The 15,489-nt window shown below is 39.5% G+C and overlaps 1 protein-coding gene and 1 long non-coding RNA gene across 4 annotated transcripts in view; both read right to left on the bottom strand.

The window, feature by feature from the left end:
- Positions 1–577: 577 nt before the first annotated feature.
- On the bottom strand, positions 578–1,761 carry LOC107568057 (uncharacterized). Its single transcript, XR_001606702.1, has 3 exons — positions 1,599–1,761; positions 1,188–1,193; positions 578–587 (listed from the first exon to the last, which is right to left on the bottom strand). It is a non-coding gene; the product is annotated as an uncharacterized lncRNA (long non-coding RNA).
- A 104-nt stretch (positions 1,762–1,865) lies between these two features.
- Positions 1,866–15,489, bottom strand: part of LOC107568058 (thimet oligopeptidase-like) — a 29,311-nt gene continuing 15,687 nt past the window's right edge. For all 3 annotated transcript variants that reach the window (XM_016253905.1, XM_016253906.1, XM_016253907.1), the window contains 5 exons: positions 5,436–5,637; positions 4,757–4,943; positions 4,083–4,211; positions 2,453–2,589; positions 1,866–2,372 (listed from right to left, as the gene is read on the bottom strand). In XM_016253905.1, coding sequence (XP_016109391.1) covers positions 2,211–2,372; positions 2,453–2,589; positions 4,083–4,211; positions 4,757–4,943; positions 5,436–5,637 — 817 coding nt within the window. In that variant the 3' untranslated portion in view covers positions 1,866–2,210. The remainder of the gene's footprint in view (positions 2,373–2,452; positions 2,590–4,082; positions 4,212–4,756; positions 4,944–5,435; positions 5,638–15,489) is intronic.

Below are 15,489 nucleotides of genomic sequence, written 5' to 3'. Positions count from 1 at the left end.
ATTCAAACGTGAGTTTTGAGCAGTGTAGAGTAGCACTTGTTGTTTGTCATTTCTCAGATCACAAATGCAGACAGGGTTTTATGTTTACGCAGCGCGTTGCAACACGTAAAAATACAGTATAAATCATTATAATCCGTAATTATGTCCCCACTGGATGCAACAAATGCCTCGTTTATAATGGGTTTTAATGTTTTTGTCTCGTCGCTACGGCCGGACAGGGCATCACAGTAGGGTAAGGGGCGTAACATTTCCGTCACACGTTTGTGGTATTCGGCCAATCACAACGCACTGGATAGCTGGCCAATCAGAGCACACCTCGCGTTTCAGAAAGGCGGGGCATAGAGGAGAAACAATAATGTACAGTATGTGGAAAATAATGTTTTTTGAACCTTAAACCGCATAAACACATTTCATTACACCAAATACACAAAATAATGTTATTTTTAGCAACATCATATGACCCCTTTAATGAAATCATAGCCTTTTGAAGTTTAATCTTCACATTGAGCCATATCGCAATTCTGGTCTTTCCGTTCCCAAATTTAAGACCTTAAGACTTTCTTGTACAATTTAAGACCTTTTAAGACCTTAAATTTGATACAACTAAATTTAAGACTTAAAGGGTTAGTTCACCCAAAAATGAAAATTAGCCCATAAATTACTCACCCTCAAGTCATCCTAGGTGTATATGATTTTCTTCTTTCAGACGAATCCAGTCAGAGTTATATTAAAAATTGTCTTTGATCTTTCAAGCTGTTTCATGGCATTCAAGGGGTGTTGCATGCATCAGTCCAAAAGAAGTGAAATAAAAAGCACCCATCCATTAAAAAAAAAAAGTGTCTCACACAGCTCTGGGGGTGAACAAAGGCCTTCTGTAGCGAATCGATGTGTTTTTGTAAGAAAAATATCCATATTCAAAACGTAATAATCACTTTAATGTAGCTTGCGCTCACAGTTGTACACGGAAGCAGTTCCGGGCGGATGACGTATGAGTTCAGCGCTGCGCATGCGCCGGTGAGTCTCGTAAAAACCAATGTTTGTTTACAGGAGCAAAGGAAGCAAAGTTTCCTTACTTTAGCAAAGGAAAATCAGTCTCTTGGCTTATATCGAAATCCTCCGACATTCTTCTTTACAAATCCTCGTTTTGTACTTCTAATAAGTGACCGGTGTTTTGTTTTGATCTCTACCCTGCGCTTCCGCGTGTGTCACATCTGAGCGGCGCATGCGCAGAGCCGACCTCATACGTCATCCGCCCGGAACTGCTTCCGTGTACAACTGTGAGCGCAAGCTACATTAAAGTGATTATTACGTTTTGAATATGGTTATTTTTCTTACTAAAAAGCATTGATTCGCTACAGAAGGCCTTTGTTCACCCCCAGAACCGAGACACTTTTTTTTTTATGGATTGATCTTTTTATTTAACTGCTTTTGGACTGATGCATGCAACACCCGCTGAGTACCATGAAACAGCTTGAAAGGTCAAAGACTATTTTTTTTATATAACTCCGACTGGATTCATCTGAAAGAAGAAAGTCATATACACCTAGGATGGCTCTGGGGTGAGAAATTTATGGGCTAATTTTCATTTTTGGGTGAACTAACCCTTTAAGACCCTGTTATAGTTAGCAAAATGTCTAATGTGGACTATCACATTGAAGTATTACCCCTTAGTGTATTATAAGTTTATAGAATGACCATTAAGAAAAAAAGGAAATTATAAAATAAACTCAAGTCAAATGTCAAGTCAAGTCAAAGTCACAGGTGAAGAAAATTAAAGCTAAAAAAACATATATTTTAAAGCTTTCTTTATGCAAAATGTAATTTCTTTCTTTTTTTTCTTTTCTTGTTTTTCTCCATGATTTTGGTGAGAATCTCCCATTAAAACAAAGCAAAGATATTGCTGTCTGGTGACCTGCTGTTAATCATGTAGCTGGAGTCCCGTATGTGACATCAGCCGATTTATGTGTTATGAGTGCACTGAAGCAGCTCCAAGGCATTTTCCACAGGGAATTCATTATGCTCAACAGTTAAAACGCAACAAGAGTGTCATTTGTAAACTTTTTTTAGACAGATGTCAATACAATTTTCAATTTTAAAACAACGCTTCAAACTTTCATAGTGAAAGCTATTGTGATAAGTGAATAAGCTTTTGTTTTTTTTTAGGAGGTATCAGTCTGAGGCTTTAAGGGCTTAGCCTAACATTCAGGCAGTCAGCAGGCGCAGGGCTTGCCCGGCTCCAGCTCAACCGTGAGTCCTTTGCTGAGAAGGAAAGCATCCTGCTTGGGTTCTCTTCCCAGGAACGTCTTCAACATGTCAGCAGCATCCTCAGATCCTCCAGGCTTCAGAATGCACTTCCTGTAGTCCAGACCCACCTGCGAGACAACACAGAAACATGAGTAGACACAAAGGACATTTACACACAGGATTCACAAGCACTATTGGTTAATCTAACCTTAGGGTCCATGATGCCTTCTTGTTTGAAACGGGCATAGAACATATCCATGGAGAAGACTTCACTCCACAAGTAACCGTAGTACTGAGCATCATATCCTCCTGCCAGGTGACCGAAGGTAGCAGGCATGTTTGTCCCTGTAAGAACACCAAAAAAAACAAGAAAAAATAAGAATGAGGAGGTGCTGATAACAATAAAAAATGCATATATAACAGTTTGTTCCGGTCCTCAAATCTGATTGGCTGAAAGATCTTTCCAACCAGTATCACCACCGGAACCATTTCACAATATATTGTCATGGGTGCACATACGTTTTTTGGTCTGGTTCTCATGAGAGCACCTGGAGATTTGGTTTGGTGCTCACACTGCTCAATGTGACCCATTAAATATAACTATAAAAAAATAAAACAATTAATGAATTAACAGTAATAATAGTATTATTGCACTTTATTTTGTTTATTTTTAAAATAAAATAATAAACAAATTAAAAAAGTGTGATGATACTACTATATTTGAAAATAAAAAAGGAGTATTAAATAAAAATACAATTATTTAATAGTACACTTAAAAATACAATGCTAAATGCTAATATTTACTTTTTTTTTTTAAATAATAATTCACAAACCTAAAATCAGAAAGCTTTTATTTTGGTGAGTTGCTGGCAAATGCACTGCCAGTTTTAGCGCTGCTGAGTAAAGCGCGTCAGTGAATATTTTGCATTTTCCGCTCTGAAACCGACAGCGCATAGCCAATATTTGTGACCCAGGACCACAAAACCAGTCATAAGGGTCCATTTTTTTTAAAATTGAGATTTATACATCCTCTGAAAGCTGATAAGCTTTCCAGTGATGTATGGTTTGTTAGGAAAGGACAATATTTGGCCGAGATACAACTATTTGAATATCTGGAATCTGAGTGCAAAAAAAATCTAAATGTCCAAATGAAGTTCTTAGCAATGCTTATTACTAATCAAAAATTAAGTTTTTACATATTTATGGTAGGAAATTTACAAAATATCATCATGCAATATGATCTTCCATATTCCATAAAAATCTATCATTTTGACCCATATAATGTATTGTTGGCTAATACTACAAATATACCCGTGCTACTTATGACTGGTTTTGTGCTCCAGGGTCACATTTATGCTTTCATTTAGAATCTTATACAATATTACAGTTAGTCGATCTAAAACGGTGATTGTGCATTAACAGCTGTCAACCATGTCAGAACTCAAATGAGCGGTCTTAACTTATTTACATAGGAAATTATTATTATTATTTTTTTTAGGTCGTGCATGTGCACCACTTATATTGTATTGTACTTGCACACCTGTATATTGTAATGAACATTATAATGAACATATCTTCATTTAAGATGTAATGTATTTTCCTTTTTTATTTGTGATTTGGGGTAAACCATTACAGTGATGTTCACTTTATTTACCTTTTTTTTTAAGCATACTACATAAATATTCTAATACTGTACAATATTGCAACAAATATTTTTCTATTTATTTGCCCTTTAAGCCATTGCAGAGCAATTGCATACTGAATATTCGTCAAGGGGTTAAAAAAATAAATAAATGAAGGATTTTTATTTTATTGCTGAGGCCTAAATCTCATTTCACCTGGCGAGGAAGGAATTCCCAGGAGGTCCAGGCAAAGTCTGGCATACTCCTCAGCCGGGTCGAGCCCACTCTTTGTGTGCAAAGCCTGGTCCACCTTAGCCAGAACAATCTGCCTCAAGTTAAACAGTCCTGAAAAACAGGAAGAAAAAGTTAGTAGGTCAGAGAAATGTTGAGGAACGGGACTTTTTTAAATTGTGAAAAGTGGGCGTTACAAACCAGAACAGAAAGTGATCTCAGCGTTATTGCATTGTAAAAAACAGCTTACAAAGACAATTTAGTAACACTTTAGTATAGGGACCACTATTAACTAGTTGTGTATTATCGTGCATATTATTAACATATTGGCTGTTTATTAGTACTTATAAAGCACATATCCCTACATCCCTAATCCTACCCCACACCTAAACTTAACAACTACCTTACTAACTATTAATAAGCAGCAAATTAGGAGTTTGAGGCAAAAGTCGTAGTTAATGGTTTGCTAATGGCAAGAATTGCACCTTAAAATAAAGTGACAATTTTTTTCCTTCAAAAAATCATTTACCCAATCGTTCAAAATAAGATTAGGAAAGTGTGAGCAAACAGAATAAACATTTGTTGCATTAACTTGTAGCTAGTGTGTGATCAGTTTCCGTTTATATTGCGGAAATGACCAATGTGTGTTCTATGGTCACCTGTGTTAGCAAGTCTAGACTTGATGAGTTTGTCCAGAAGCTCCTCTGGAATGGGGTTTCCTGTTTTGTAGTGCTTGGACATGCGCTGCAGGGGCTCCTTCTCCCAGACCCAGTTCTCCAACATCTGAGACGGAGCTTCCACAAAATCCCTCTCCACATGAGTCCCGCTGAACATCGCAAAGTCAGCCTGAACGAACAGAAGAATGTCCATATTTAAACTTCACAGACTGCAATAGTGCTGTCAAATGATTAATCGCATACAAAATACAAGTTTTTGTTTGCATAATATGTGTTCTGTGTATATTTATTATGTATATATAAATGCACACACATACAGTATATACCTTGAAAATATTTACATGTTTATATTTATATTCATATTGTTTATGAATAAACATTTAATATATAAACATAACCTATTTTTCTGAAATATATATATATATATATATATATATATATATATATATATATATAAAAACTATACACAGCACAAATTAATAAGATAAAATAAATATATATATATATATGTACATATATATATATATATATATATATATATATATATATAAAAACTATACACAGCACTTATTTTGGATGCGATTAATCGTGATTAATCGTTTGACAGCACTAGACTGCAAAATAGTTGCAACCTAAACCTCACTGAAAGCCTTATTCAGACCTGAGCACAAAGCTGGTGCATCACATGTCCAAACTCATGGAAGTACGTTTCCACTTCATCGTGCTGCAGCAGGGACGGCGCATCTGTGGTGGGCTTGCTGAAGTTAGCCACCATGGCAGCCACAGCCATCTGCCTGGTCCCGTCTGAGAGCAAACAGCCGGGCTGCAGGCCAAAGCATGCAGCATGGCCGTACTTCCCCTCCCTGCAGGGATAATGGAGAATTAGCAATTAATCTAGATGAAGCTCTGCGTTCAGGATGAGAATGGGTTTTACGTCTCAGAAATCAGACAGTGAAGCCCTTGTAAACCTCAAGATACAGGGGCTGGATTCATAAAAATGTTAAGAAATGTATTAAGATAAAACAATTCATATGTATCAAGTTCAAATGAATGCCCCAAAGTGCAATTCTTGTAAAAAAAAAAATTGCAAGTATTATTTATCATTCTTAGGAAATATTTTAAGAACATTTCATTTTTTTCATAAGAAGAAATTGACAGCCTTTGGTGTTATTTGAGCGTTTACCGAAAGACTTGCAGTTGAACACAATGAAATAGTGATGCGCCACCAAAAGTTCACCAACCAAAAATATTTGTCCAAAAATTAATTTCAGGTTTCAGCCAACAGTTTAAACGGGCCTCAAATAAATAGTGATTCTCTGATGGTGCGTTTTTCACTGTCTCAGTAATGTAATACATTTTAGTCTGTGCTGTTTTCTGTAGTTGATGTCTGAACAAAACTTCTTTAAATATCTTTGTGCTTTGATACTTTTGATATGAAACAAAGTCTTAGCTTTAGAATTCTGTCAACTGTATAAAGAAATTCAAACCATAAATGTAATTTTGTATCGTTTCCTCTAGAGGACTAAATATATTAACTATACTAAATTTTCATTATATGTTTACTTAACTTGTTGTCTTTATTATTTAATGCATGTTTGAATAGATCTATCATGAAAACAGGTTAAACTGTCACTGTTTAAATGTTAAAGGAGTCCCATTATGCTTTTTCACTTTTAGTCAGTGTGTAGTGTGTATGTTTGGGCATAAAAAAGACCTAGAAAGTTACAAATCTCAAAGTCCACCCCAAAGGGAGATATTGCGTTTTTAAAAAATCCCTTTTCAAGAACTACAACGAACGGCTCGTTTGGACTACAGCGTTTGTTTTCCGGGCTTTGTGATATCACAAAGCGGCCCATTAGAATATCATTAAAAATAATTCCCCCCTACAGAAATTCGAATGGTTGGGGGGTGGGGAGGGGCGAGGTTGTGGTTAGAACGCTTGGTTGAGTGAGTGCATCAGACGAGACGACGAAGAAGAAGTGCTGCTGCAGAGTTAGTGCATCAGAGAAAACCAAGAAGAAGAGCTGCTGTACTGTAGCGTCAAATTTTCGGCATGTCTAGAACAATTCTTACAAGTATAACACGACATAGCTGGGTGCCGCGGACAGATGCCGAACGGCGCCGCCGCTGTGCCTACACTCACAGAAAATAATGTATTTGAATTTTAAAGCTTGTGGCGCGACGTGACGCTGTGCTTCTCGTCCGGTGCGCGACCGCCTGAAACACAGTTTTTTTCACCTCTGTGCCCAAACGTCCTTGGGCTTCCGAAAGCAGATGATGTCAGGAAACAGTGGTTGCGATTTATTTTTTAACTCCGTCCCTGAGCATTATAACCCCAATTTGCTATTGTGTGCTGAGCATTTTACTGAGGACAGCTTCCACAACATGAGGGAGGACAGTGCCTGCCGGATTCGTCAAAAAGCTTTTGTTGAAAGACGGAGCAAGGGGGCGTGGCAGTACTGAAACACCATCTAAGCTGTTCAACAATCACAACGCACTGGGACAACTAACCAATCACAACACATTTTGTTTTTCGGAAGGCGGACCTTCATCAAAGCCGGAACTAATCGAGCCGTTTGTGCCAGGATGGGGAGAAAGGTATTTTAATCACGTAAATTATGTGAAAAATAATGCGTTTTTCGAACTACCAAGCATGAGAGCATGTTCTAGTACACCCCCAAAACAAAATCAAGACTTTGTAAAAGAGCATAATAGGACCCCTTTAATATTTCAACAACTTGTAGAACTAATTAATTTAATTCATATTGCATTATGTATAATTTCAATGTTTATAAATGACTGATGAAAATGGTAATGAAAACATTTTAACTGATTATTAGCAAAAAGGTAATAAAAAAAATTTAAAATATAACATTTCGTCATAGTTTTTATCATTAGATATTAGTTTTAGCTCGTCAACGTCTCTTCTTAGTCATAGAAAATTTTTTCGTTAATGAATATTTTTCATCGTTGACAAAATTAACACTGGCTCAAACTTCACCCCAGTCCACTGCTTCAAATTATCCGCTCACCACTCACCTGCACCTATATTTGATGGTCACATTACAATGATTCTAATTCTTAGTTTTGCATGATATGATGAATGGATGGTTAATTTCTAACAGCAGATTCAGTGACATTAGAGCTGATTTGCGCATCATGGCACGCGTCTGTGGCGCATTACAGCTCCACGGCCATCGGAGCTGATCACGGCGACTCAGTCAATGCTGGTGTTTATACCGGCTTCACCGTGGCCTAGAACTCATGCTTATCACATCGGTTACATCACATTTCCTAACTGGGTGTCTACACCGGAAGCGAGCGCCGCGGCAAAATACAATAGAACCCATTAAAATCAGTTATATGTTGTATGTTGGCGCGACACGACACGACAAATCCCGACAGTAAACTGATGCCACGTTCTATTTATGAGGTACTGACACAAAGTACAAAAGATTTACAACGGTCACTTTGTCGTGTCCTGTTGTGTGTCAGCACTGGGTGTGCCTCACACATCCTCAAAAGTGAAGCTGCGGACACTATGATCGCCCCCTGGTGGCTGGTTGCAGTACAGGTCATAAACCCACCCTCTCCATGTAAACGAATGGGACTGGAGTCAAAATAAAAAAAAATAAAAATGTATTACACTTCCAATACAATTTTCCGAAAGATGGTTTTGGTAATTTAAGGTAGTTATCACACTTATATGGGTTCAATTGTTCGTTTTTGTGATAAGTTTGATTTTAGCTAGAAATTTGATGCTATAAAAATGTGGCGTGTTGTTATGGTTTATTGGGTCTGCGAGAGTTTGGGCGGGACTTTGATACCGTGGCTCCACCTCACCACACTACTGCACAGACTATGGCTCCAAACAAATCTCTACTGTGCAGACTCTGGCTCCAAACAAATCTCTACTGTGCAGACTCTGGCTCCAAATGACGTCATTTACTCAAGAGGGCAGCAGCCATATTGAGATGCTTTGGCTTCACTTTTCTATAGTGGAAGGAAGTGGAGACGCGTTGTCCATCTTTTTTTACAGTCTATGGTCAGCACAGGCAGTAAGGTAGCAGATTGAAAAGTTAGTACCAGTCTGCAGTCCAATAGACGGCACTGCGGTGGTGGCTTGAGCCTGTTGAATGGTGATTTAACGCTACGTTATCACCTAGTTGGAGAGACTCAATGCTAAAGTAAATAAACAACAATGTCTCCATCTTTTACTTTCACAATGAGCTTATCATACTTGTTTGCTACATTAGTAGGGCCCTATGATTTCCATGATGCAGAAAAGATGGACAGAATCGCGGAATCCAGTCATAAAAACTTAATTTTCTGTATAACGCGAAATTTCATGGACTTGGTCTTATTTTTTGTTGAAAAAATAAAGTCAGTACACTTAAATCAAATCGCGGTATAGAATCAGAAGAGCTTTATTACCATGTTTACACACAAGGAATTTGACTTAATGACAGGAGCTTCCAGTGCAGAAGTAAGTACAGACATACATAGGAATAACACAGTAGGGATGGAATATAACACTAATATAAGAAAAAAACTGAATTAAATGTACTATATACAGAATAGAAGTATAGGAAAAAAACATTGTAATTGTTTAAATAAATGTACAGATATGTTATTTACAAAGTGTGCAGTTTACAAGTGTGCAAATTTTGGATTCTGTTTATAAATAATGTCAGTTGTGATGGACGATGTATAATTATGAATGTTTAATTGTTTAGGCCGAATATAGCCTGCGGGAAAAAAAACTGTTCTTGTGCCTGGCTGTTCTGGTGGTCAGTGCTCTGCAGCGCCGACCAGAAGGCAACAGTTCGAAGATAGAGTGGGCTGGGTGTGAGGGGTACAAGGTGATTTTCTAAGCCCTTTTCCTCACTCTGGAGATGTAAAGATGTCGGAGGCTGGGCAGAGGGGCACCGGAAAACCTCTCAGAGGTCCTGACTGTCCGTTGTAGTCTCTTGATGGAAGATTTGGTAGCTGAACCAAACCAAACAGTAGGCCCTTTCGCACCGCTTTAGTTCCAGAACTAAATGTACGGTACTAAAGTACTGGGACAATTTTGAGCGAACTATTTCCCAGTACCATTTAAAGGGTTGCATTCGCACTGACAGTGTGTACTAGGAAGTGTTCAACAACAGAAACAAAGAACAACATTAACAACAACAGGAGGATGGAGGACGCTGTGATCGGACCTGTGTTTTTGTTGTGTCTCGTGGGTTTCACAATAATGGACATGGAATGTCGACGTATACGTAAAGCGACTGAAAGAACAGAAAGGAGGACTAAGAATCTCCAACGACAACTGGCAGTGCTACATTTGCTACAAGTGCCTGCACTTCAGCGTCCGTCCATCTATCGCTGTTCTCCATGCTTGCGAAATAAATTGACATGCTTACAGTATGTTTACACAGAGTTTTAAATCATGGTGGGTGAGGGTGTTTTTGTACGCGTTTGGCCAATCAATGTCTACTTGCGTCACGATTAGTACCAGTTGTGCTGGTTAGACCCTGCTCTGGAGTAGGAGCTAATTTGGTTCTCGAAAAAGGCAGTCCGGTACTAAAATCGCTCCCAGTTCCGGTGGTGCGAACACGCCGAAAAGTGGGTAGTTCCACAATTAGTTCTGGTACTATGAAAAGGTTCCTGTGGTGCAAAAGGCCCTAGTTATGGATGAACACAGGACATACTCAACAATAGTAGAATAGAACTGTTTCAGCAGCTCCTGTGGCATATTGAATTTCCTCAGCTGACGAAGGAAGTACAACATCTGCTGGGCCTTTTTCACATCACGAGTCGATGTGAGTGTCCCACTTCAGGTCCTGAGAGAAGGTGGTGCCCAGGAATCTGAATGACTCTACTGCAGCCACAGTGCTGTTCATGATGGTGATTGGGGGGAGTGCTGGGGGGTTTCTCCTGAAGTCCATGATCATCACCACTGTTTTGAGCGTGTTGAACTCCAGGTTGTTGTGACTGCACCAGACAGCCAGCTCTTTAACCTCCTGTCTGTAAGCGCACTCGTCTCCGTCCTTGATAAGGCCGATGACTGTAGTGTCGTCCGCAAACTTCAGGAGCTTGACAGAGGGGTCCTTTGAAGTGCAGTCATTCGTGTAGAGGGAGAAGAGCAGTTGGGAGAGAACACAACCATGAGGGGCGCCAGTGCTGATGGTGATAGTCCTGGATGTGTGTTTGCCCAGCCTCACAAGCTGCTGCCTGTCTGTCAGGAAGCTGGTGATCCACTGACAGATGGAGGTGGGCACAGAGAACTGTGTCAGTTTGTCTGAGAGAAGGTCAGGCATGATGGTATTTGAAAGCCGAACTGAAGTCCACAAATAGAATCCTTGCGTAATTCCCAGGTCTGTCGAGGTGTTGCAGGATGCAATGCAGTGTTGACTGCATCATCCACAGACCTGTTTGCTCTGTAGGCAAACTGGAGAGGATCCAGCAAGGGTCCAGTGATGTCCTTCAGGTAGGCCAGGACCAGTCGCTCAAATGACTTCATGACCACAGATGTGAGAGTGACAGGTCTGTGATCATTAAAGGGTTACTCTAATAAAATTGTCATTAATCACAAAATATCGACTTTGCATACAGACGAAGAACCCGGAAGGCGCTGTGTTCACACACACAGAAGAGACGCACACTGGCCTCTAGGTTAGCAGGTCACGGCGCATGCGTCGGATACTTCTTGTCAAATTAAAATTTTGATTAAGCCCATCGATTCCTAAGCGCTTTTTTTTTTTCGTCATCTGTGAGGACCGGACCTAGCGATCTGCCAGGACCTTGCTCGCTAATCTAAGCGCTCCAAAGTTTGGCTACATTTGCGATCAGAAGCCAAAAAAAGCTAAGTATAATATTCGTAGTAGCTAAACATGTTGCAAGAGAGGCGTCACCACCAGCATGAAAGCACTTTAATTTAATAGATCGTTAAAGATCGCGAACACGATTCAAATGCCAATGTGATTCTATTCCTAAATTACAATGATTCGTCTTTCATTCCTCAACCTTTGACATGTGCGATCAATGTTGTGATCACTTGGTTCGTCCGTGCAGAGTACGATCACACCAGTGTGATTTGAACGTTTAAATCTATGGTAGCAATTAAAATAGAGTAAATCACCTTTTAAAAGTAATTTGACACTTCAACTGAAGATTTATCAATTACATTGTTACGCCAGTAGGTGGCGAAAAGGGGCTGTTAGAAAGTATTTGTCTTTGAATCATACAAGAGATTCCTCTGAGGGGCGCCAGTGCTGATGGTGATAGTCCTGGATGTGTGTTTGCCCAGCCTCACAAGCTGCTGCCTGTCTGTCAGGAAGCTGGTGATCCACTGACAGATGGAGGTGGGCACAGAGAACTGTGTCAGTTTGTCTGAGAGAAGGTCAGGCATGATGGTATTTGAAAGCCGAACTGAAGTCCACAAATAGAATCCTTGCGTAATTCCCAGGTCTGTCGAGGTGTTGCAGGATGCAATGCAGTGTTGACTGCATCATCCACAGACCTGTTTGCTCTGTAGGCAAACTGGAGAGGATCCAGCAAGGGTCCAGTGATGTCCTTCAGGTAGGCCAGGACCAGTCGCTCAAATGACTTCATGACCACAGATGTGAGAGTGACAGGTCTGTGATCATTAAAGGGTTACTCTAATAAAATTGTCATTAATCACAAAATATCGACTTTGCATACAGACGAAGAACCCGGAAGGCGCTGTGTTCACACACACAGAAGAGACGCACACTGGCCTCTAGGTTAGCAGGTCACGGCGCATGCGTCGGATACTTCTTGTCAAATTAAAATTTTGATTAAGCCCATCGATTCCTAAGCGCTTTTTTTTTTTCGTCATCTGTGAGGACCGGACCTAGCGATCTGCCAGGACCTTGCTCGCTAATCTAAGCGCTCCAAAGTTTGGCTACATTTGCGATCAGAAGCCAAAAAAAGCTAAGTATAATATTCGTAGTAGCTAAACATGTTGCAAGAGAGGCGTCACCACCAGCATGAAAGCACTTTAATTTAATAGATCGTTAAAGATCGCGAACACGATTCAAATGCCAATGTGATTCTATTCCTAAATTACAATGATTCGTCTTTCATTCCTCAACCTTTGACATGTGCGATCAATGTTGTGATCACTTGGTTCGTCCGTGCAGAGTACGATCACACCAGTGTGATTTGAACGTTTAAATCTATGGTAGCAATTAAAATAGAGTAAATCACCTTTTAAAAGTAATTTGACACTTCAACTGAAGATTTATCAATTACATTGTTACGCCAGTAGGTGGCGAAAAGGGGCTGTTAGAAAGTATTTGTCTTTGAATCATACAAGAGATTCCTCTGATTCATCCAGTAATGAAACATGTACATCTTGAGGGAGTAATTTAATAATTCATTCATAAATTCCACGCGATTTTGTTTAGTTCTCTAATGTTTCCATTGGGGGAAAAAAATAAAAAATAAATTTATCCAGAATCATGCCGTTCTATTTCGCACACAAACAGCTCTTAAAGAGTCCAAGCTTTTATGTAGCCTGTTGATTTTTGTTCATGGTATTCAGCTACAATAAATGGTTTGCAAAAAAGAGACACAGGATAAATGTTTGATATCATTATTTAATCACATTGGAATCGAAAATAATCGGAATCGATAAGCAGAATCGGAATCGATAAAATTCAAACGATACCCAACCCTAGTCGTACGTGATCTGAGGCGCGCTCTTCTGAGGCGTGTTTCGTCTGCACGCATGCGTCGTGGTCTGCTCGTGAACTCATGAACCCGCTTGCAGGAAGTGTCACGGAGAAGAAGAAAAAGTTGAATAATGTCGATATTTTGTTTTCTTTGCGCACAAAAAGTTTTCTCGTTGCTTCATAAAATTCAGATTGAACCACTGATGGCAGATGGACTATTTTGAGGATGTCTTTCATACTTTTCCGGGCCTTGACAGTGTTATTTACTTGGCAGTCAATGGGACAGTCACAAGCCTCCTGGTTTTCATCCAAAATATCTTAAATTGTGTTCCGAAGACGAACAAAGCCTTTAAGGGTTTGGAACGACATGGGGGTAAGTGATTAATGACAAAATTTTCATTTTGGGGTGGAGTAACCCTTTAAAGGTGACATATGATGAAGATTTCCAGGTTTTAAGTGCTATAATCAGGTCCCCGCTGCATCTACCAACCAAGGAAACGTGAAAAGGATTAACCCAGTAACAAGTTTAGGTTAAAAACACACGAGTTACAAAAACAGTCGGTTATGTCTGCACTCATTTTTTTTTCAGACGCTTGCAGAAAAAGGCTTACCAAAGGTAATTGGTACCTTACCTGTATTGGTAAGCCTTTTTCTGCAAGCGTCTGAAAAAAAACGAGTGCAGACATAACCGACTGTTTTTGTAACTCGTGTGTTTTTAACCTAAACTTGTGTGTGAAAGAGACCTTAGTTTAATACTCACATGCTGTGGCAGCCTCTTTCTGTCCGTGTGCTTCGGATGTGTGCACTCAGAAAACCATATATCAGTTTAAACTAATATGGTTTAAAAAGCATGATTTCAGCGCGATAAATATGATAATCAGAACCAAAACACAGGTACGAGCTGTAATGGCGCAGATCTGTGTGAAGATGGGGGCCAGTTGGTCAGCGCAGACTTTTAAACAGGCAGGTGAAACACCATCTGGGCCGGAAGCTTTCTTAGATTTCTGCTTCCTGAAGACCCGGTTCACATCATATAGACTAGTGTCTGTGAATATTAAATTGCAAAAAGACTATTTAAATACAAATCCTCATGTTCTGCATGTTCATTTGATTACCAGAAAATACACAATACAGAATTTGTGAAAAAATATTATTTATCATCTTTATTCATTTATTTTAGATGTTTACATTTGGAAAAGCTGTGCTTCCTGCATAAACCTGCCCCTGTTGGTTTGGCAGTAGCTTGCTTGCCCTACACAGTTACCTTGTTACAAGGCTCAAAATTGCGACCATTTTGGTCGCATATGCTCTCGAAATTTAATTTGTGTGACCTCAAAATATATTTGGGAGCATTTATGCGAGTGCATATAATTGTTGTCGTGCGACCTGTTTTAATTTCTCTAAAAGCGTTCAGAGTATGTGCCTTCTGAGTGTTGATACGGTGACCTGTCTGCCGCTCTATGAAACGTTAGGCTACATAACCAATTAAACTTCATCTTTACATTGTTAACTTTAATGCAGATTAGAGATTGGTTAATATTAGCTGTTAATCACCCAGTCACTGCTTTCCGCCGTCAGGTGACAGGGAGCTAACTACCGCGGGGAATGTAAAGGGTTGAAGAAGAGAGAAAATAAAAAAAGAAACACTGACAGATTTATTTTGTGAACCACCTAAAGTTACAAATAATGGTGCTGGTGATAGCGATCATGTGATGAATGTTGATCCACCAGCCGAATAGAAGGCATACAGTTTTCAGAGAGAGTGGTTGAAAGACTTCTAGTGGCTCCGCTATGAAAATGGTTCTATGCGGTCCACTGCGATCACTGTAAAGCCTGTGGGACGGAGTTTGCAGGTAACAGCGTTCGCCACCGAATCTACACATTTCGTAATTGTTGTTTTACGATGTGCGGTTTGACATTATCGAGTATATTGCCAAATCAAATCCAAACAAAACACACCTACAGAGAGTGCACGCACACATGACGTGAAGTCTATTAGGTTAGATTAGTGCGCGTGCACATTTAGAGTGC

The sequence above is a fragment of the Sinocyclocheilus grahami genome, unplaced genomic scaffold (genome assembly GCF_001515645.1).
Source record: "Sinocyclocheilus grahami isolate Dianchi unplaced genomic scaffold, SAMN03320097.WGS_v1.1 scaffold1210.1, whole genome shotgun sequence".
NCBI lineage: Eukaryota > Metazoa > Chordata > Actinopteri > Cypriniformes > Cyprinidae > Sinocyclocheilus > Sinocyclocheilus grahami.
This window is presented reverse-complemented; position numbering and strand designations above follow the sequence as displayed.